This window comes from Chelonia mydas, chromosome 8, assembly GCF_015237465.2.
Source record: "Chelonia mydas isolate rCheMyd1 chromosome 8, rCheMyd1.pri.v2, whole genome shotgun sequence".
In the NCBI taxonomy this organism is placed as follows: Eukaryota; Metazoa; Chordata; order Testudines; family Cheloniidae; genus Chelonia; species Chelonia mydas.
In genome coordinates this window covers 54,970,869-54,993,619 of record NC_057854.1, presented here as the reverse complement: position 1 = coordinate 54,993,619, position 22,751 = coordinate 54,970,869, and the positions used below count along the sequence as shown (strand labels likewise).

Here is a 22,751-nt window from a genome sequence, read left to right as displayed (position 1 = left end):
AGCCGACTCCACAACTCCCATTGGCTGTGAACTGCTGCCAATGGGAACTGCGGGGGTGGTACGCAGAGATCCCCCGTCCTCACCCTCCCGCCTAGGAGCTGCTGTCAGAGGCATGTGCTGGTTGCTTTCAGGAGCCACCCCAGGTAAAAGCTGCACCCCTCACCCCCTCCCACACCCAAACTTCCTCCCCAGAGCCCGCACCCAAACCCCCTGCCCCAGCCTAGTGAAAGTGAGTGAGGATGGGGGAAGAGTGAGCAATGGAGGGAGGGGGGATGGAGTTAGTGGAGGCAGGGCCTCAGAGAAGAGGTGGGGCAAGGCTGAGCGGGGCAGCTCAGATATCCCCAAAAAATTTTAAATCAAAAAGTGGGGTCGTCGGTTGCTAAAATTTGAGAACTGCTGTCCTATTCTAATTTTGTTCTCTTGTGCTGGATTAAAATGTAGTCTTACTGTGTAGAGTTACTGAAAGACAAACACTTCCTAGATGTAGAAAATATCTAGAGGCAAGTGCTAATGTAACTTTACTTCCAATTCAAGCATATTGTTTCTCATAAGTCCAAATCCTGCAAGGTATGCAGCATCTTATGAGATCAGATCATAGAGATGATTTATTTATTTGTTATAAAGCACAATATTTAAACTTTTCTTCTCCTGAAAATCACAAACAGCCCAATCTTACTCCAAGTGAAACCGAAGACAGGCTTTCTATGGACTTCAGTGAGGCACAATCCTGAAAACCATTTATTGTATGAATACGTCCACTGACTTCAGGAGGACTATTTGAAGTCTCAGTAAAGATTTACAAGATCAGGCCCTAAGTTAGTACATCAAAGTATTTGACTCCAAAATAAACCCTAATACATGCAAAACTCTAACCAACTCTGAAAATTTAACAACTATCATCTATGCAATAACCCTTTAGCATGTATTTTAAGATTACATAAAATTGGCTTTAGAATATGCTTAGGAGAGAGGCTATTAGATTTCCACAGAACCATCAGCCCTTCTCCTCCTCCTCAGTCACTGGAATTTTCTCACCACCTGAACAACTGTAGAAACATCCTTGAATTTAAAATATCTTTCATAACCTTCAGCATAAGGAACAGATGAAGCACTGAATGCTGGCAAAGAACAAAGTTTAAGTACATTTGCTTGGCTTTACAATCTGGCTGAGAGTATTAATTTAAGGAGTTTAAAACCTTCTAGAAGAAACATAGTAAAATGTTTTCTTTTGTCAATTTAAAATATGGTTATAGACAGAACAATCCCTGTGGAAAAAAAAAGTGATTCCATTCTCATTCTTTGGCATGACCAATTTTCATGTATTTACAAATATAGAAATGGCCTTTTGCATTGGGATATATTTGATCCAGAGAATAAAATGGTTAATTTTACCAAACTCTTCTGCCTTGGAATAATCCATGCCTTTGAGTGGCACAAGTTTCCCTTAGCAACTATCTCTGCTTAACATGAAATGGAAACAGCACTGTTTCCAATTCATTTTCATTAAGATAATGATTCTGTGAAGTATATATTTAGAAATTGACAAAAATAATGACACCACCATGCATTTCTCACAGGCCACTGAACTACAATTAGAAAGTAATGGACTTTCATCCCTTACTAATCTGGGCCACATTCAAACCCAAAAACTGCAAATGAAAGGTTTCACACCCCACAGCCAGTCAGTCCTGTGTGTGCTAAGGGACAGATTTCCAAGAGTTCAGCTACACCGAAGTAAGAGGCAAGATTTTCAGCAGCGGCAAGCACCCACAACTCCAACTGAAGTCAATGGGAGTTATAGGTGTTCAATATTTCTAAAATTCAAGCACTATAGGACAGATTTTCAAGTGCTCAGCACCAACAAATGGACCAGCTTTTCAAGAGTGCCCGGCACCCAACAGCTCCCATTGTGACACTCAGTGTGCTGAGTTCTTTTGATAACCTGGCCATTTGTTTTTGGCACATCGGTGAGTGTTGAGCTGAAACTTCTGAAAAAAATCAAAGTTTTACATGACTAAATCCTTAAGATTGATTGTTATAATGTAGATAAACAAATCATTTACATATATATGATTGGCACATCATCTTTTCCTCTTAACTGAAGTTTTTTGGAAAATCTAAAATTTTAAACAATAATAAACTTAAATTCTTAACCAGTAGAACTTTAAACACAAGAAAAGTCATATCTCCTAACCCCATATGACAATGACTTAAAACACAAAAAACGCATCACAAAAAAACCACTAAGTCCCTCACTCCTCCCAGTCCTAAACTGTGTGTGTGCGCGCGTGTGTGTGTGCGCGTGTGCGTTTTGAAATGCAGACCTGGAGGTAATACTACTTAAACAGAAGAAACATGATATACCATGCATTATATTACATAATCAAACTATCTATTCTATATTTTTAGAGTCACAATATAGCAAACATTTCTTAAGGGATATAATGCTTCCTAGCGAGAAAAGTTGCAAGTAACTATCCAAGGTATGGAGCAAGGCACTTAGAAATGTTTCCAGTATTGGTCTTAGATTTATCTGTCATTCATGTGCACACATGTGCGAGCTCACACTTTACTTCAGAAATTCTTGCTGGGAAATTAAGAGATTTTCTCTTCATATGTATTATTACACAAGCTTTAATTACATGATCACATATATAAATTGCAAGTTCCATTTTTCCCCAAACTTTTTGTTAAGTGAACTTTGTAATTAAAGAAAAAAAAACCTATGCACATGTCACATAAGTAAACATGGTTTTAGTAATCAAGTATTTAATTAACTTTTGGATGGTTACAGTAACCCCACCTGATGTTTATCGAGAACTGAAATTACACCTTCACCCATTTCTCCATAGGAATGGGCTGCTTGATTTTTGGTCTGAAGTTTAAAAGCCAGTTGAGTTTTCAATTTAACTTACTAGTAGACACCCATGTGTCTTTTTCACAGGATCTAATTTGGGAAATTTCTGTGGTAAATCTCAACAAACAGGCACAGAAAGTTTATTTTATCCTGAGATAGGTTACCGCAAACATTATGAAGAATTAATTCCAGTTTTAATAACTGTCTTTCCCCAGATGTTCTCCTTCCTGTAATCATAATTATTTTACCGACTAATCCAAAATGTAAACAAGTCTGAACCTACCTTTTAAAAAAATATAAAGGACTAAAGAAAATAATGTTAAGTTAATCTATTTTCTTTAAGTTCACACACACAGCATAACAACCACATACCAAGTGGTATGCATTTTCCCCCCACCCCAAGTTCAGACTTTTTGTTTTGATGTTCAATATTGTGATCACTTGGAGTTGATGGATAAATGGTTTTGGATATGGGGGAGGAGGGAGGAGAGGGGGGAAGTAATTCAGAAGCCTCTGACAGATTTAAATACCTGTAATAAAAGGTTAAAAACAGAACAAGCCCTAAATTTACAGGGTATACTTTAATTCTGGTCTGCAACTTTCTATGTCCCTGAATTCTTTTCTCCACAATGCCCCCTACTGCAAGTTTGCAAACAATCAACACAAAGGCTAATCATTTCTAAATAGAACCTTTTATCTGATACTCTGCTTCCTGAAGCTTCTTAGAGGTATAAATATACTTATCACACAATACTAAAAACTTTCCTCTTTTACACAAGTGAAATTTATAAAGAGGTTTTAAAAAAAAGCCACTCCCTAAAGGCTATTACATACAGAAGTAACCATATGGAAAACTTCTATACGTTTGAATATAAAAACAGTAACCCTTTTTTGTCATCTTTTAAAAATCTTACTATATATTTAGTGGAGAATTTGATTGTTGCTTTAGAGTTAAAAAACTTGGAAAATAATCCTGTGACACAGATTTTTACAGTAATTTCTATATAACCCTACTCAATTTCACCCCTATTCTTTTCTAAAGGGCCCTCCCATAAAGGAAAGGCTGAGACAGCTATTCTATTTAAAATGGAAAATAAAAAGCATGTCTGAAATTCAACCTAAAAACTAACCAAAAACCCCCCACAACTTTGGGCATTGTTTTAGTATGAAAATAACCTTGTCATTCCTTAAATGGTCTTATTCTTGTTAAGGATATAGTTCTCCATGAACACTAAACAGATACTGCTAGCTCTCTGACAACCATGAAACTGCAAAACAAAAATAAAACCAGTACAGTGGTCTGAGAATAAAACTAATTACATTTTCTTGACTCTACTATTCTTGGATGAGTCCAAATCTCAGTATGGTCACTAAACCTCCCCCACACACATAAAACACCCAACATGTCCACATATATTACAGAAATCATCAAAAACAGGAGTTGGCCAAAATCAAACCCCCTTGATCTAAGTTTTATTTCTACATGCACTATTATTTATTGACCATCTTTGGAGCAGTTTTCCTTTAAAAAAATTCTATTGTTACAGTATTGTCACATCTATTAAATTTCCTGTACAAAAATCACCACCACACCAGATTACTTTGTTTGTTTCAAACATGTCTGGTCAGAGACTCTTTTTGTGGTGGCTGTACACGGCTTAGCACAATTGCGTCCTGATTTCTGGCGAGGGTTTACAACTACTACTACAACATTTTTATTGTAATAAATATTCTATTCAATTAAACTCCTTAATTAAAAAAGGCAGACAATGAATATTCCTTGCCCAGCACCTTGTCCACCTCAGAGTTTAAAAGGCAGAACGGACCAGTAGATCATCTAGTCTGACCTCCTACATATAGGACCCTACCAAATTCACCGCTATGAAAAACGCGTCACGGACCATGAAATCTCGTCTCCTCCCATGAAATCTGGTCTTTTGTGTGCTTTTACCCTACACTACACAGATTTCATAATAATGAATAATAATACTGATATTACAACAAAAAAAACTTCAAATCCAGACTCCAGCGAGAAACTGTTGAATTGGAATTCATTTGCAAATTTGATACAATTAACTTAGGCTTGAATAGAGACTGGGAGTGGCTAAGTCATTATGCAAGGTAACCTATTTCCCCTTGTTTTTTTCCTACCCCCCCCCCCACAAGACGTTCTTGTTAAACCCTGGATTTGTGCTCGAAATGGCCCACCTTGATTATCATACACATTGTAAGGAGAGTGGTCACTTTAGATAAGCTATTACCAGCAGGAGAGTGGGTTTGTGGGGGGGGGGCGGGGTGTGGGGGGAGAAAACCTGGATTTGTGCTGGAAATGGCCCAACTTGATTATCATACACATTGTAAGGAGAGTGATCACTTTAGATAAGCTATTACCAGCAGGAGAGTGGGGTGGGAGGAGGTATCTTTTCATGCTTTGTGTGTATATAAAAAGATCTTCTACACTTTCCACAGTATGCATCCGATGAAGTGAGCTCTAGCTCACGAAAGCTTATGCTCAAATAAATTGGTTAGTCTCTAAGGTGCCACAAGTACTCCTTTTCTTTTTGCAAGTAAGTACAGGTATTAATCTCAGAATTAGTAAAGGAGAGAGATATCTGAGCACACAGTACATTACAGTTTAAAAAAAAGTTATGCACTCCGGTCTGCTAAAATACTTACCTACGAATCCCTGCAAGAATATTATTCACAGCTGCCATCAGTTTCTGTAGGCCTAAAAAAGCTTCTTCAAATGAAGAGATCTTTGCAGTGGTGGTAGTGATTATATTGTGATCCAGCTTCTGGAAAATTTCAGTACTAAGATGAGGGCAAAAACAAGAGAAAACATTCTATCAGAAGAGGTCACTAAAACCAGACATTTTTGCCTTGTATCATGGGAAACAAGAAATGCATCACAAATACTATATTTTGATTACCATAGACAAACACATGCACATTGTCTCAAAGGTCAAATACAAATGTCAGGTACATCAGTGTTGTCCAAAACACACACAAGTACAAAGTTTTTATTTTGTTTGCATGCATTTATTTTAGATAAGGTGCTTAAACAGGTAACAGAAGCCACCAATTGAATTGTTTTGTAAGTTAAAAGAGTAGATTTCTGATCACTTATTGTTACTTTAATAAACAAATGTCACATTGACATAGGATGTTCCAGCTGAGGCTTTCAAAACACTTTATAAAATAATGAAGAGCCACATTCCTGTGAGTATGGAAAAGACCCTGGAGTGGGTATGCAAACTGCTAACTGAAGTGCTAGTCCCAGTTTCTAACCAGGAAGCTATTCTCACTATTTAATTTATAATTATTAGTCAACCACTCTATGACTGAGACCTTAAATTGTCAAGAATTAGTCTTTAGCACGTTTTGTAAAGTTGGATTATAAGAGAAACTGTAACAGCACTCTAAAAAATCCTTCCATAAATAAAAAAAATGTGACAAAATGAAACAATCCTTATTTTTAATTTTTCTAAAAAATTTAACAGATATCTTTCCTTACAGAGTATCAAACATTTTAGCATAGAAGTAGGACCAGATTTCAGGGTTCATAACATGTTTTTAATGGCTGTGAATTTGGTAGGGCCCTCATATAAGTATAGCCTTGTATCCGTTTCTGAAACTTGGGGTCAAATTTTCACGTGGGTCTCAAAATGCAACTCCAAAACGTGCAGACACACACATTTTTGATTTGTGCAACTGGAGCAGCAACAGACGCCAGATATGGATTTTCAGATATCTTGTTTAAAAATTCAACCATTAATACACTTCTTTATAAACTGCAGAGACCAAGAACTTAGTAAGATTTAAAGAACAGTTGGTCATTTATATAGATAAGTTATAATACCTAAGCCAAAAAAAAAAAAAAAATTGAAAGGGAAAGCCTCATGTCTGAGTTTAAGCCAATCTTTATTAGGGATTAGAAGGAGATCTTCTTGGAGAGCAGACTACCCCACATAAACCTATTGTCAGGTTCTTGCATCTTACTCTGAAGCATCTAGTGCTGGATAACGTCGAAGACAGTATACTCTGTTGATGGACCATGGCTCTGATTCAATATGGCAATTCCAATGGCATTACTAACACATTCAAAATTAGAATGTATGATTTTTTTCCCCCCAACCCATGTACATCACTAATAGGACAGCCTTGTAGGGAAAGGCAGACAGTTTCCATAAATAAGTGTGTGTTTGTGGAAACCACACGAAACAACCAATAGCATGCAAAATCCCCGCAACCCTTTCAGCACTTTGTACCTGTACAGGTTTATTGTATTCCAAATGCTTTCAAGGACAGACCAGATTTCCTGATGTCTTTTATCTTGGGACAGCTGAGTGTTTGACAATGACTTGCCTTCCTCACACATTTGCAGATGCAGCCTCACATCTTCCTTTTTTGAACCTGCAGTGTTTTCTGAAAGAGCTGTCAGGGCTTCTGATGATTTTTGTCCACTGTCTGACTGAACCTCATGAAACAGACAACCATACAGTGTTGGAAAACTAAAAAACCTACATAGGAATTTTTTTTTTTTTAAATAATCAATGTATCTAAGGTACTGGTACTTGTATGTCCTCCATCACCATAGCATCTGAGATCCTCACAATCTTTAAATGAGAGAACTCAAAATGTCCCTGTGAGGCAGGTCAGTCTTCTTATTCCTATTTTACAAATGGAGAACTGAAGCACAGAGAGGCTAAGTGACTTACCCAAAGTCACACAGGAAGTCTGTGGTGGAGTCTCCCAAGTCCTAGGTTAATGTCCTAACCACTGAACTATCCATGTATAGTCAATCCATAGAAGACTCCAAAGCTGAATTTGCAAATTTTAACCCACGCCTTCCCCCCCAAATATAGCTCATTAATGCACAACAGAATTGTTTCATTCTGTTTAATCTTCACTTAAAGATGTAAAGCACATGATTTTCACAGTAAAAGAATTTCAACACTCATTACAAACCAAGGACATGGAATTTCTTTCACACTAATGCCAGATACTTGACAAGAGTTATTCTGCAAAGCGAGGATTTGAGGGCATTTTACATATAAATTACTACATTAAAAACACCACAACAGGCTGTGGTATGTACAAATATTTTCTTTGTCTGTAAAAATGGGGATACTGAGAAGAACTGAAATGATTTCAGTAAGGTCATCATTACAGGGCTTTCCCTTCACCCTCTCCCCTGGTTCTTGTCATGCAGACAGAAAGCAGAAGACCAGAAGTCCAAAGTGCAGGCAATGCAATGTTTATTGGGGTTAGTTCCAAGCAAGCATATCCACAGCTCTACACGCCAGCAGAGTCTGTTTCTTAGTGTCCTCCTTCCCAAGCCGCAGAGCCTTGCCTGTGTCCCCGTTCCCCATTCCCACCTCCTCTTTCTTAGCAGGCCCAAATATACCTGCAATGCATGCCCTCAGTCTCACCCCTTACAACTTATCATCATGTTCCGTTTTGGGGGGTGTCAAGGTTCCTTCCCCACTCTGAACTCTAGGGTACAGATGTGGGGACCTGCATGAAAACCTCCTAAGCTTACTTTTACCAGCTTAGGTTAAAACTTCCCCAAGGTATAAACTATTTTACCTTTTGCCCTTGGACTTTTGCTGCCACCACCGAACGTCTAACCGGTATTATTGTAAGGAAAGAGTCCGTTCGGAAACATCTTTCCCCCCCAAAAATCCTCCCAAACGTTACCCCGCGCTTTCTGGGGAAGGTTTGATAAAAATTCTCACCAATTTGCATAGGTGACCACAGACCCAAACCCTTGGATCTTAAGAACAATGAAAAAGCATTCCGTTTCTTAAAAGAAGAATTTTAATAGAAGAAAAGGTAAAAAAGAATCACCCCTGTAAAATCAGGATGGTAAATACCTTACAGGGTAATCAGATTCAAAACAAAGAGAATCCCTCTAGGCAAAACCTTCAGTTACAAAAAGACACAAAAAACAGGAATCTACATTCCATTCAGCACAGCTTATTTTTCTCAGCCATTTAAAGAAATCAGAATCTAATGCATATCTAGTTAGTAAGTAATCTAAGTTCTAAGACTCCATTCCTGTTCCATCCCCAGCAAAAGCATCACACAGACAGACAGACAGAGAGAGAGAGAGAGAGAGAGAGACTTTGTTTCTCCCTCCCCCCAGCTTTTGAAAGTATCTTGTCTCCTTATTGGTCATTTTGGTCAGGTGCCAGCAAGGTTATCCTAGCTTCTTAACCCTTTACAGGTGAAAGGGTTTTTCCTCTGGCCAAGAGGGATTTTAAAGGTGTTTACCCTTCCCTTTATATTTATGACAGGGTGGTTGTGGTCTGGAGTCTTCATCCCACCTCTTTTGGACCCCATGGGAGGGGTAAGGAGTGAGATTGTGTTCTGGCCAAGGCCAAGCTTTTATTTGGCAGGTAGTGTTTCTTATGCCTCCTCCCATCCCCATCCTAACTGGTTGCTTGACCTTGGCTTGAGAAAGGAGCCAGGCAGCCTTTCAGTGTATGCTCATATATTACACTTCCACCATACCCTGTAACACTTTAGCACTATCCCTCATCTTTTCTCATTGTACTAAAAGCCCCATCTGGTTGGGGAAATGCAACAGTGTCTTTGTTAATTGTTCTTCACTCTTATATCTTATACTAATATGTGTATCAAAAAGTCAAACCCAAAATTTTATCTCAGGCTGATAACAAACCTATATACTAACCAGTCATACTGAACCAGTGGCAAACCTAGGAATAAAAACCCTCTAGTTTTAGATCAGGGCAATAAAAGTTAAAGATGACAAATTTAGCGGGGAAAATAAACAAGCAAACAAAAAGACACCCAAGTGATCCATGGTATTGGGTTGTGTAATTCATGCAAGACTACCTTCAGATAACAATTTTGCAGACCGAGAAAGGAAAATGAGTTGCTCTAAAAGCAAAGTAAGGTCAGAAAAAACTCTTGCATCTACTCTATTTAATGAGCTTTAAATTTCTATAATGTTAATCATGCCTAACTTGAGTCCAATGATTTATTCATATATAGAGCATACTAGATAAGGGCTCAGGAAAAACTCATTACTGAAGAGAACTTTGGTAATCAATTATGTATTTGACAGGGAAAATAAAACAACTCATGCAGATACTAAGGCACTCCCATTCTGAAGTGTAGGAGACAGCAACTGCTGTTTCAATCAATTAGATTGCCTTTCCTCATTTTATACTGAATAACTAGCAGTGTCCACCAAAAAATCTTCAGGTAGCAGCTTGATGACTACCTCTCAATAACCCATAGCAAAACAGAAATAAGGATCTAAGGAAAAACAGCTCATGTTGTAAAAATATACAAAAAACCAACAGCCTCTTTTTGATCTCCCTGGGACCCTGGCTAGGCTAACTGGCTCAAAGTTACTACTTCCCTATAATAATACGGCTTTTTGTTTTGTTTAAAAAAAACCTTTCCTCTGCCATGGCCTATACATTATTTTTCATCCTTAGCACCAGAATAAGAATTACCAGAGCTTTTAATTGGGCAGTCCAACAACCACCAAGTATAATGTGTCATCTTTCTGCTTTCTTTCACCAATTTTTATACTTGAGTGGAAAGGGGAATTAGACATACAGGATTTCTGAAGTGCACAAAGGAGAAACTCCACAACTGAATCACAAACTGAGTTGTCAGGAGGAGGAGAGGGGCAGCTCAAACTACACAGACATATTCACAAACCAAGTGAATCTTACAAGATCATTGTAATGAGAGAAAAAAAGATTGGAATTGATGATTTAATAAATCACCTTCAAATGCAGGATAACAGTTATTAATTTGATATGAAGTTCAATCTTTATCAAAAAGCAGCAGTATGCATTTGCTTTTCAGTCATTCACTTCCTTTTTGAGAGTTAATAGAAGCAAAATTCTGTCATGGATATTTTTATAAACAAAAAGCCTTCATTTTTGTTGTGGGAGCGGGGTTACATTTGGGACACACCACTTATGACAATATCCTGTTAACCCCCACCTAGCACTGTTTACAATAAATTTTTTTGTCATTATAACAAAGAACTAGAAAACCCTTAGTAAGTTTGTAGTGTCAATGATTGGTGACACTTAAATTTCAGTTAAGCCATAGTTTTAGTGTAAAAACTACGTACATTGACGTGCAGCTTACCTCTGCAAGCATCTGGAGCAGTTTAGTCACATAAGCAAAAGCCTGTGGAAGTACGCCATCATAGTCTGACCTTGAGCTGAAAGCATGCAATAGCTTTTTAGATTCCTGGAGCAGGATGTTTGCTGTTATGTGGTCAACTGTCTTACCTGATATAAAAACATTAAGAAGAAACATGGGAAATCAGTTTTAGAGAAGTAGGCTAGTTGGTGTTAAAATGCACAAACAGTAAAGGAAAAAGCTAACAGTTCCAAACTGAAACCAAGTATAATCACCATCAGTTCTATCATTTCAAAAAGGTATTACAATTATTGTATGAATTAAACATTCTAGGATATCCGTACATATAAAAATAAGTGTGTGTTATTATGTAAGATCATTATCAAACAAAAAAGGGTCTGAAAATCCTATTGACATAAATGGTATACGATCAGGTGCTATTGTCTTCTGAGGGTTTAATGCCTGTAGTCAAAGTCCAACAGTAAGCCTAAAAAATAGTTTCAATGTGCTAGCACATCACTAAACTTAAAGTCTTCTCTAGAACACAAACTCTGATGCACTTTACAAACTCTACTCAATTCAAGGGGCTGAAAGATTGTAAAGTGCTCCCAAGCTCCACTAGATATAGAACTCTGGCTGGAACAGGAAGCTATATCACACATTCTTGGAATTTTGTTTTTGTGGGTAAAATGAGAGCATGGAGGGAGAGAAGATCATCCTCATCAAATGTTGATCAGGAATAAACCTTGTGTGCTTATGTTAAAAAAATGTAAGAATAAAAATCTAGAACACCGCTGTTTAATGAAAAACAAACACATTTAAAGACTCATCTACATTGTTTATTTCAGCCAGTATATGAAATATCTTGGATACAAACCATGAGCATTAAAAAACAAATAAATAGTTTCAGGAAGGAACATAACAAGCAGTGTGTAAGAATAAGACTTTTCATTTTGGATCAAATCACCCTCCATTCAGGATCTGGCATAGGCTCATTAGACATGTCATTGTCAGATAATCTGCTCATAACCTGTGTCAGCACACCTTCTTGTAGACCATATCCCAGCATAATTATGGTTACAAGTACTGAATGGAAAACTACTGCCAATTCATAAAAGCACTGACACTTTCATAACTAAATGCAAGACTCATGTCTTTGACTTAGCTTTCCATCAGTAAGTTCTTCAGAGACACAGCACACCTATACAAATGCCTATAAACTAACGAAGCTGTTTTTCTTACAAACCAGGAAGGAAGATTTCAAATAGAAATAACAAATACTTGGAGGTACTTGAGAACTCTGGTAACCAAAGCTATATAAGTTTCTTAGATTTGTTGTTCCACTTTTTGGTAGCACGCACATGAAGATGTAATATTTGAAGCGAATCCTATAAATGATTGATTTCAGTAGTGCCTGTTCAAATTTGTTAAAAACAGGAAAAGAGCAGCAGACTATCAAAATATTTAATTAAGGCTGCCAAACAGTCTCAAGAGACAGTTAGCTTTTTTGTAGCTTCTTCAATAAGTGGTAGTGAATCCTTGCCCCATTTTAAGGCCCATATCTGGGCAGATTTGAGGGTTATGCAGATTATTCTTTTTGTTTTTATTGACAAAGTGTTGTATCATGGATCTTTGGGCTAAAGTTACAAAACACTTGCAAGCAGCAAATTGCGATTTTTGCCACACATCTGGAACAACCATCACATTGTGTGAAAGACAAGAAGGAAGACTACTTCTCCAGGGTATAGTCTCCCTTGAATAATCCACGTAACTCCCATTATTCTTGAATTAAAAAGGAGAAAAAATAAACCCTTTAAATATATACTATATGTATATTTTCATAATGCACACTTAAGACTCCTGTGATTAGAGGGCTTGACCTCAGTGGAGAGAGGTTTAGGTTTAGAAGTTTATTATTAAAAAAGGAGTCACATAAGATTCTTACCTTTACAAAGATGTTCATGCAGGCATTCAATGGTTGCAAGTAAGCTTCTTGGCACAATATAGCCAAATACGGCCATCCAGTGTTTTTTAAAGCACTGCAGTAAGCTTGCTAGGGTCCATGGGGGCTTCAAATACAGTACCTAAAAGTGAAAAGTTTAAAACTTCACAACCATACAACTTTATCAATGTACATTTCTCAATTGTGCTACTCTTTAATATCAATTGTACATGCTGAAGTAAACATCCAAAGCATTCTCAGAAACAAAAGATCAGGTGGATTTTTCCTGGTAAAGTGATTGTATATTACATGACAAATCAAAGCCTTGTTCAATTTAGTTTTACTCAGGAGATGTCTCTTATACAGGTACAGACCCTTCTTAAAAGCATTCCAATTAGCATATGTGCACTGCTGTGACTAGGACTATTGAGAGTTTTATGAGGTATTTCTGTGAAGGACATTCTATTTGTACAACACTCAAGATTTACAAGCTCAAACAAGAAGTGTTTGTTCTAGTAACTTGATAGCCCTCAGAGTTCATCTTGTGCAGATGATTATAAAAGTAAAGTAATTAACCATTCCTGCTAGATGAAAATGTTAATTGGAAGACACACAGAGCTAAACAACTGTATTGATAGTCTTCTGGCTATACAGTCAGAATGTTTTAGTTCTACTCCCAACTCTGTCACAGACTTCCTGTGTGAAATTTGACAAGACAGATAATCTTTGTGCCTCAGTTTCCCCACCTGAAAGTGTAGGTAGTACTATTTCCCCTTCTCTGGAGGTTTTGGAAAACTTAATGTTTGTGAAGTGCTTTGAGCTCTTGGATCCTATGGAACACGGGTACAGCTTGCTCAGGAAGGACAGACAGAGGAAAAAAGGGCGGAGGAGGTGTTGCCTTACATAATAAATGTATACACTTGGATTGAGGTTGAGATGGAAATAGGAGACAGACTTGTTGGAAGTCTCTGGGTAAGGACAAAAGGGGTAAAAAACAAGAGTGATGTCATAATAGGGATCTACTACAGACCACCTAACCAGGAAGAAGAGGTGGATGAGGCTTTTTTTAAGCAACTAAACAAAATCATCCAAAGCACTGTACTTGGTGGTGATAGGGAACTTCAACTACCCAGACATCTGTTGGGAAAATAACACAGCAAGGCACAGATTACCCAACAAGTTCTTGGAATGCATTGACACAAATTTTTTATTTCAGAAGGTGGAGACAGCTACAAGGGTAGAGGCTGTTCTAGATTTGATTTTGACAAATAAGGAGGAACGGGTTGAGACTTTGAAAGTGAAAGACAGTATGGGTGAAAGTGATCCTGAAATGATACAATTCATGATTATAAGGAATGGTAGGAGGGAGAACAGCAAAATAAAGACAATGGATTTCAAGAAGGCAGACTTTAGCAAACTCAGGGAGCTGGTAGGTAAGATCCCATGGGAAGCAAGTCTAAGGGAAAAAACAACTGAAGACACTTGGCAGTTTTTCAAAGAGACATTATTAAGGGCACAAGAGCAAACTATCCCACTGTGTAGGAAAGATAGGAAGTGGGACAAGAGACCCCCTGGCTTAAGCAGGAGATTGTCAATGATCTAATAATCAAAAGCGTCCTACAAAAAGTGGAAAACTAGGTGAAATTACAAAGGATGAATATCAGAAATTAACACAAGCCTGTAGGGACAAACTTAGAAAGGCCACAGCACAAAACGAGATCAAACTAGCTAGAGACATAAAGGGAAACAAGAAAACAAACATTCTACAAATATATTAGAAGCAAGATGACGACCAAGGACAGGGTAGGCCCGTTATTCAATGAGGGGAGGAAAAACAACAACAGAAAACATGGAAATGGCAGCGGTGCTTAATGACTTTGTTTTTGGTTTTCACCAAGAAGGTTGGTGGTGATTAGACATCTAACATAGTGAATGTCAGTGAAAATGAGGTAGGATCAGAGGCTGAAATAGGAAAAGAACAAGTTAAAAATTACTTAGACAAGTTAGATATCTTCAAGTCAGCAGGGCCTGATAAAATGCATCCTAGAATACTCAAGGAGCTGACTGAGGAGGTATCTGAGCCATTAGCGATTATCTTTGAAACGTCATGGAAGACGGGAGAGATTCGAGAAGACTGGAAAAGGGCAAATATAGGGCCCATCTATAAAAAGCGAAATACGGACAACCTACAGAATTACAGACCAGCCAGCTTAACTTCTGTACCTGGAAAGATAATGGAGCAAATAATTAATCAATTTGCAAACATCTATATGATAATAAGGTGATAAGTGACAGTCAGCATGGATTTGTCAAGAACAAATCGCGTCAAACCAACCTGATACTTTCTTTGACAGGGTAACAAGCCTTGTGGGTGAGGAGAAAGCAGTAGATGTGGTATAGCTTGACTTTACTAAAGCTTTTGATACGGTCTCTCATGACCATCTCATAAACAAACAAGGTAAATGCAACCCAGATGGAGCTACTATAAGGTGGGTGCAAAACTGGTTGGAAAACCATTCCCAGAGAGTAGTTATCAGTGGTTCAGAGTCATGCTGGAAGGGCATAACGAGTGGGGTCCCGTAGGGATCAGTTCTGGGTCCGGTTCTGTTCAATATCTTCATCAATGATTTAGATAATGGTAGAGAGAGTACACTTACAAAGTTTGCAGACGATACCAAGCTAGGCAGGGTTGCAAGTGGTTTAGAGGATAGGATTAAAATTCAGAATGATCTGGACAAAATGGAAAAATGGCCTGAAGTAAATAGGATGAAATTCAATAAGGACAAATGCAAAGTACTCTACTGAGAAAGGAACAATCAGTTCCACATACAAAATGGGAAATGACTGCCTAGGAAAGAGTACTGCGGAAAGGGCTCTGGGGGTCATAGTGGACCATAAGCTAAATATGAGCCAACAGTGTGACCCTGTTGCAAAAAAACCCACACACCACGCAAGCAGACATCATTCTGGGATGTATTAGCAGGTAGCAGGAGTGTTGTAAGCAAGACGCTAGAAGTTATTCTTCCGCTCTACTCTGTGCTGATTAGGCCTCAACTGGAGTATTGTGTTCAGTTCTGGGCACCACATTTCAGGAAAGATGTGGACAAATCAGAGAAAGTCCAGAGAAGAGCAACAAAAAAGATTAAAAAGTCTAGAAAACATGACCTATGACGGAAGATTAAACAAACCCAATTTTTTTCAGTCTGGAAGAGAGAGAACTGAGAAAGGACATAACAGTTTTCAAGTACATTAAAAGGTTGTTACAAGGAGGAGGGAGAAAAATTGTTCTTCTTAAATCACCGATGACAGCACAAGAAGCAATGGGTTTCAACTGCAGCAAGGGAGGTTTAGGTTGGACATTAGGAAAAACTTCCTAATTGTTAGGGTGGCTAAGCACTGGAATGAATTGCCTAGGGAGGTTGTGGAATCTCCATCATGGGGGATTTTAAGAGCAGGTTAGACAAACACCTGTCAGAAATGGTCTAGATAATACTTAGTCCTGCCTTGAGTGCAGGAGACTGGACTAGGTGACCTCTCTAGGTCCCTTCCAGTCCTATAATTCTAAGTTACGGAAGTCCAAAGTTACTGTTAATAAAATATGCATTTTGAAAATTCACATTGAACAACCAGACAGCACATAAATTACTATTAAATGTAATGTTGCACAAACATTACTAGTCAATCATCCCAATATCAAAATACATAATGAAATTTAACAATACTCTATGTGAGTGGATGGCTTACAGGATTGGAAATGGGAAGCACGAATCTTCGCTTCTAGGTCATTTGTTCAAATTCCCATCAGGTTAGTAGTGACTAAGTTATCAGATGGCCAGTGTAAAGTGAATTACTGCTCTTAGCCTAATACATGTTAGAGAGGTGTCCACATCACAAGAACACCAAAAGGCAAACTCTCAAAAGAGGTGAAGTACAAAATGAGTTTGGAGACTGAATTTCCCTAGGTTGGACTGAGCTACAGTAGCAGAGCAGTTGCAGGAGGTGGCAATGGGAGGGAGAAATGCTTCTACTGGTGGTGCCTGTGATGTAACTGTCCTATAGATTTTTTTTTTTTTTATAAATTAAAAAAAAAAAAAAAAAAAAGAGACTTCATCTAAAATGTTATAATGGTCACACTGGCACCTTGCAATTAAAACACACACGTTCTACAATGGGTTATAATTGACAAATGAATCAAGCTCTCGTGGTTTAACACTAGAATCCCTAACCAGAACTGTGGCCTTATTGCAACATTACTTATGAATTTATTCTGCATATTTTAAAGAATGTTTCTCATCACATCTCTTTTCCTATTGGTGCATTTTTACATGAACAGTTATCTAGATCTAGATATATTTTAAAATCTATCTATCTCAAACTTTGAAACTCTCCTAAGCACAGAAGCAGGGTCCCTGAAGAATCATGACAGAGGGCAGCACAATTGGTCAGTTTTGCAGTTTTCAAACAAACAAAATCTGTTTAAATTTTCATAAGAAGTTATAACTGAAAATGAGTTCAGGGATCAAGAACTGTAATGCAGTTTGAGACATCTTCCACATCATTGTACTATATCAGCCCTATGTGTCACTAACATTGTAATGTAAAAAGCAGACAGATTGAACTTTGAACTCCGAGACAATCTTTAACTTAGCATTTGAAATATCAAGCAAATCACCACAAGTAACCACACCTCCATCCACAAGTTTCCAAAAGCAATTTTCATTTCAGTTTCTAATATCGAGGATAAAGCTTCTCCTAAACTTTTCTCAAGGTCAGGAACAATGCTTAGGAGTGGAGTAGTAAGGCTGAGATCTTCCTTCTTGGTTTTCTGGGACCCCGTATCTGCCAAGTAAACAGTTACAGTAAGTGCTTTCTTTAGTGCATTATTCATAGAAATTAGTTAGAGAAACAAGTTGCTAGGTTCTGTAATCCAGTGTTTGGATTGTTGCCTACAACATATTTAATATTTTGTCCTCTAGTTGTAGGTCTCCAGCTACAGAGGATTCCATCACTTTACTTCTACTACTCCATGACCAAATATCTGAGCACCTTCCAAGTATTTTAAAAATAGAATCAACAGCGTTCATATTTCTCACTCCTCTCTCTCACCCACCACCACCAGAAGGAGAGATAGCATGATTCTTCTCTAGGGTGTTTAAGTTTGTGACTTGCATGTGTGTTGTGTGAAGAGCCTACTGAACTTAAGAGCTGCCATCTAAGGTCAGACCAATGGTCCATCAAGCCCAGTACCCTGTCTGACACTAACCAGTACCAGAGCTTCAGGAGGAGTGTACAGAACAGGGCAATTTCATGGATCAACCCTCATCTTCTCCTCCCAGCTTCTGGCACTCCGCAGTTCAGGGTTGCCCTGAGCATGGGCTTGCATCCCTGACCATCCTGGTTAATAGCTATTGATGGAACTATCTTTTTTTTAAATCCAGTTATACTTTTGGCCATCACAACAGCCCCTGGCAATGAGTTCCATAGGTTAGCTGTGCACTGTGTGAAAAAGTACTTCCTCTTGGTTTGTATTAAACCTGCTTATTAATTTCATTGGGAGACTCTTGGTTTTTGTACTGTAGGAAAGGGTAAAAAATATATATATTTTCTATTCACTTTTTCCACCCCATTCATCATTTTACAGATTTCTATCATATACACCTCAGTCATCTTATTTCAAAGCTGAACAGCCCTAAACTTTTTAGTCTCTTCTCGTAGGGAAGCTCATCCACACACTTGATCATTGTTCCTCTTCCATGAATCTTTTCCAGTTTCACTATATCCTTTTTGAGATGGGGTGACTAGAACTGGGAATGGTATTCAAGGTATGGGTACAACATGGATTTACAGAGCGGCACTATGAGATTTTGTCTGATTTTCTATTCCTTTCTTAACAGTTTCTAACATTCTGTTAACCTTTTTGATTGCTGCTGCAAATTGAGTTGAAGTTGTCAGAGAAGTATCTATGGTACCTCCAAGATCTCTTTTAATTGGCTAATTTAGACCCCATCATTTTATATGTATAGTTGGGATTATTTTTTCCAATGTGCACTACTTTTCACTTAACAGGTTGAATTTCATCTGCCATTTTGTTGTCCAATCACACACTTTTGTGAGAAACCCCTCTCTCTTTTCGCAGTCACTTTGGGATTTAACATAATTTTTGGGAAAGAGTCAGCATGGTTTTTGTAAAGGAAAAATCATGCCTCGCCAATCTACTAGAATTCTTGGGGCGGGGAAGGAGGGTGTCAACAAGCATGTGGACAAGGGGGAGCCAGTGGATATAGTATACTGAGATTTTCAGAATGCCTTTGACAAGGTCCTCACCAAAGGCTCTTAAGCAAAGTAAACGGTCATGGGATAAGAGGTAAGGTCCTCTCATGGACTGGTATCTGGTTAAAAGACAGGAAACAAAGGGTAGGAATAAATGGACAGTTTTCAGAGTGGAGAGAGGTAAATAGTGGTGTTCCTCCAGGGTCTGTACTGGGACCAGTACTATTCAACATATTCATAAATGATCTGGAAAAAAGGGGTAAACAGTGAGGTGGCAAAATTTGCAGATGATACAAAACTGCTCAAGACAGTTAAGTGCAAAGCAGACTGTGAAGAGCTGCAAAGGGATCTTGATAAATGCAAAGTAATGCACACTGGAAAACAATCTCAACTATACATATAAAATGATGGGGTCTAAATTAGCTGTTACCACTCAAGAAAGATCTTGGAGTCATTGTGGACAGTTCTCTGAAAACACCCACTCAATGTGCAGTGGCAGTCAAAAAAGCTAACAATGTTAGTAATCATTAAGAAAGGGATAGATAATAGGACAGAAAATATATTGCCTCTATATAAATAGACAACTTAGGGGGATATGATAGAGGTCTATAAAATCATGACTGGTATGGAGAAAGTAAATAAAGAAGTGTTATTTACTCCTTCTCATAACACAAGAACTAGGGGTCACCACGTGAAATTAATAGGAAGCAGGTTTAAAAACAAACAAAAGGAAGTATTTCTTCACACAATGCACAGTCACCTGTGGAACTCTTTGCCAGAGGATGTTGTGAAGGCCAAGACTATAACAGGGTTTAAAAAAGAACTAGATAAATTCATGGAGGATAGGTCCATCAATGACTATTAGCCAGGACAGGCAGGGATGGTGTCCCTAGCCTCTGTTTGCCAGAACCTGGGAATGAGCAACAGGGAATGAATCACTTGATGATTACCTATTCTGTTCATTCCCTCTGGGGCACCTGGCATTGGCCACTGTCAGAAGACAGGAAAGTAGGTTAGATGGACCTTTGGTCTGACCCAGTATGGTCATTCTTATCTTGAATAATTTTTAATCACTGTTCACCCCCTTTTCCAGATCATTAATGTATATGTTGAACAGCACTGGTCCCATCAAGATCCTTGAGAGAAAGATCAGTGAAGAACTGAATTTTGTATTAGTTCTGGAAGTATGCACATCCATCATTCTTTTCTCGTGGCAGACAGTTCTCTAGTTCAGATCCTCTGAAACTTTAGTCTTGCACACTTCATGAATTTCCTCCTACTAGCAGAGTTTCTTTGTTCGGAACATACCAAATATGGGAAGTCACAATCACACAGGGAGAGGTGATCTCTTTGGTACCTAGAGCCAGTCCTACAGAGGGCTCTTAATATTAGGCAAAAACCTGATCTGGACTCTGTATTGAAAGGGCAGCAAGTGCAAACAGATCAGCACTAATACGTGTCCACAGAAAGCTGTGTTACTAAGCACATGGGGTATTTCAGCCTTCTAGATCAGACGAAGTCCCTTCCCAGCAGGATTTTCTTAGGTTTTCCTCAGTACATCTTATTATGCCAATTTGTATTATGCTTTGTCTTAAGCGACAGACCACTAAGCAAGATGACCTAATTTCTCAGAATATATTTATTCATGACTCTACTCCACATTCCTGATTTAAGTGACTGTAGAGGGGTGGTTACCCTGCTCCCAGGATAAAAGGAGTGAGGGCAGCTGAGGGAGGCTGGCTGGCTGGCTGGCGAGCTGGCTACAGGTGTGGCCAGCTCAATCAGGGCACAGCTGGCCCCAATAAGAGGGCTGTGAGTAAGGAGCTGTGAGAGTCTCACTCCAGCCCTGAAGTGAGAAGGACCTCGCTGCCTGGGAGAGACAGGGTACCTTTGACAGACCAGTGCTGGGGAAGGGGCAGGCTGAGCTGGGGAGCTCAGGCCTGGCTACCTCCCAGGCTCAGGCCTGGCAGGAAGGCCTAAGGAGATAGTGGGGCTACAGGAAGACAGCTAGGGCTAGAAAGGCAGCAGGTCCAACCCCCCTTGCCAATGATAAGTGGCCATTACAGACTGCAGTTTGCCCCAGAGAAAGGGGGCTAGATGATGACCGGCAGTAGCCACTGAGGGAAGGTGGGTATGGGGGAGGGGGTTTCCCTGTGAGGGGAGACCTAGAGTGTGGGGGTGCTGCTGTGGAACAGCACCCCAAGAAAAGGGGGCCTGAAATGGCTGAAGTACGGTGGTGCAGATCGACAAGGAAGCAGGTACCGGAAGGGAGAAACCGGCCAGCAGGAGGCTCTCAGAGGCTGGAAAGAGCTAATTCCCGGACAACCAGCAGTAGGTGCCGTGCTGGTGAGTCAGCGGCTTGCTACAGTAACTTAGAAATGAACTTACATTTGTGTGTCCAAGAAATACCTCTCTATAGAATACCAGGGGCCAAATACAACCAGGGTCTAAGTAGGTAAAATTCCACTGATTTCAATAGAATTATACCTGGTATATTACAAGACAACTCCATAATACTGTTTAATATCAACAGCTATCTTGAATCCTGAACAGCCCACTCAAGGCTAAGTTACACCATTTTAACCCACTGCTCAGGTACAAGTATAGCTGTTCATATTAAGCAGTATTATTGAGTGAACTTAGATTGATAAGTTAGTTCAGGAATCCAACTAATAGTGGATTCATGACTTAGCATGAAACCTTTTTGAGTTAGAGTTGTGTTGGGGCTAACCTCTATTTAAAGAATACATTTTTTAAAAGGTGGCTAGAAGTTTTGTTTTAATGCACACCTATACACAGAGCTGGGAAACATACTTAATACTTTCATCATTCAATCAACTGAAACAGTTTTATTCAAGCTCTCAAACTTCACACGCACATGCACGTAGAGACCAAAGATGGAAAATTTCAGCCCTCAAGGTGAATGTTCTAGAAGTTCCGAGTGTATGAAGACAAAGTAACACAGGAAACTTTTCTGCACACTTAATTATGCTCCGCATGACTCACAGGGCCACTATAAATATGCGCACACATGCAAACTAACCTGTTTTTGATTGTTGTAGGCCAACATAGTTCTGATGACTGTTTACATTCAGGTTCTGGAGCGCACTAACCAAATCTGCTTTGCATAGGGCCTTTACATCACTCACCAGGGCTTTGCTGCATAAATTTTTATCATCCCTATGAAAAGAGATTTACTTTTGTTTTGATCTATTAACTGCTCAACAACACTATTATATTCTAAATCGTAAAGCTAACCCATTGACAAACTTGTCTTCAGTAAACCCATATAAATCTTGAAGGGCTTCACTATAAACAACATGTTGCCTGAGAAAGAAAAAAGGTACCTATATAAGAAGGCAGATGAGATGGTTAAATCAAGAAATATCTATTCTGAAAAGCAACACACAAAATATATTGGAGGGGACGATGACAAAAACTTTATTACCACACTTTAGGCCTGACTTCACCAGAAAAGCAACTGCAAACACTGGCATCTTTTAGCTCAACAGATGAAACCATATTTGCTTACTTACTGCCAAA

At 38.7% G+C, this 22,751-nt stretch overlaps 1 protein-coding gene across 6 annotated transcripts in view; it reads right to left on the bottom strand.

The window, feature by feature from the left end:
• The window catches only part of SWT1 (SWT1 RNA endoribonuclease homolog), a 69,845-nt gene that overhangs the window by 20,215 nt on the left and 26,879 nt on the right, over positions 1–22,751 (bottom strand). For 5 of the 6 annotated variants that reach the window (XM_043553090.1, XM_043553093.1, XM_037907904.2 and 2 more), the window contains 6 exons: positions 22,252–22,388; positions 17,626–17,777; positions 12,942–13,080; positions 11,000–11,145; positions 7,126–7,334; positions 5,534–5,668 (listed from right to left, as the gene is read on the bottom strand). In XM_043553090.1, coding sequence (XP_043409025.1) covers positions 5,534–5,668; positions 7,126–7,334; positions 11,000–11,145; positions 12,942–13,080; positions 17,626–17,777; positions 22,252–22,388 — 918 coding nt within the window. The remainder of the gene's footprint in view (positions 1–5,533; positions 5,669–7,125; positions 7,335–10,999; positions 11,146–12,941; positions 13,081–17,625; positions 17,778–22,251; positions 22,389–22,751) is intronic. The other variant, XM_043553092.1, reaches the window with a different exon arrangement.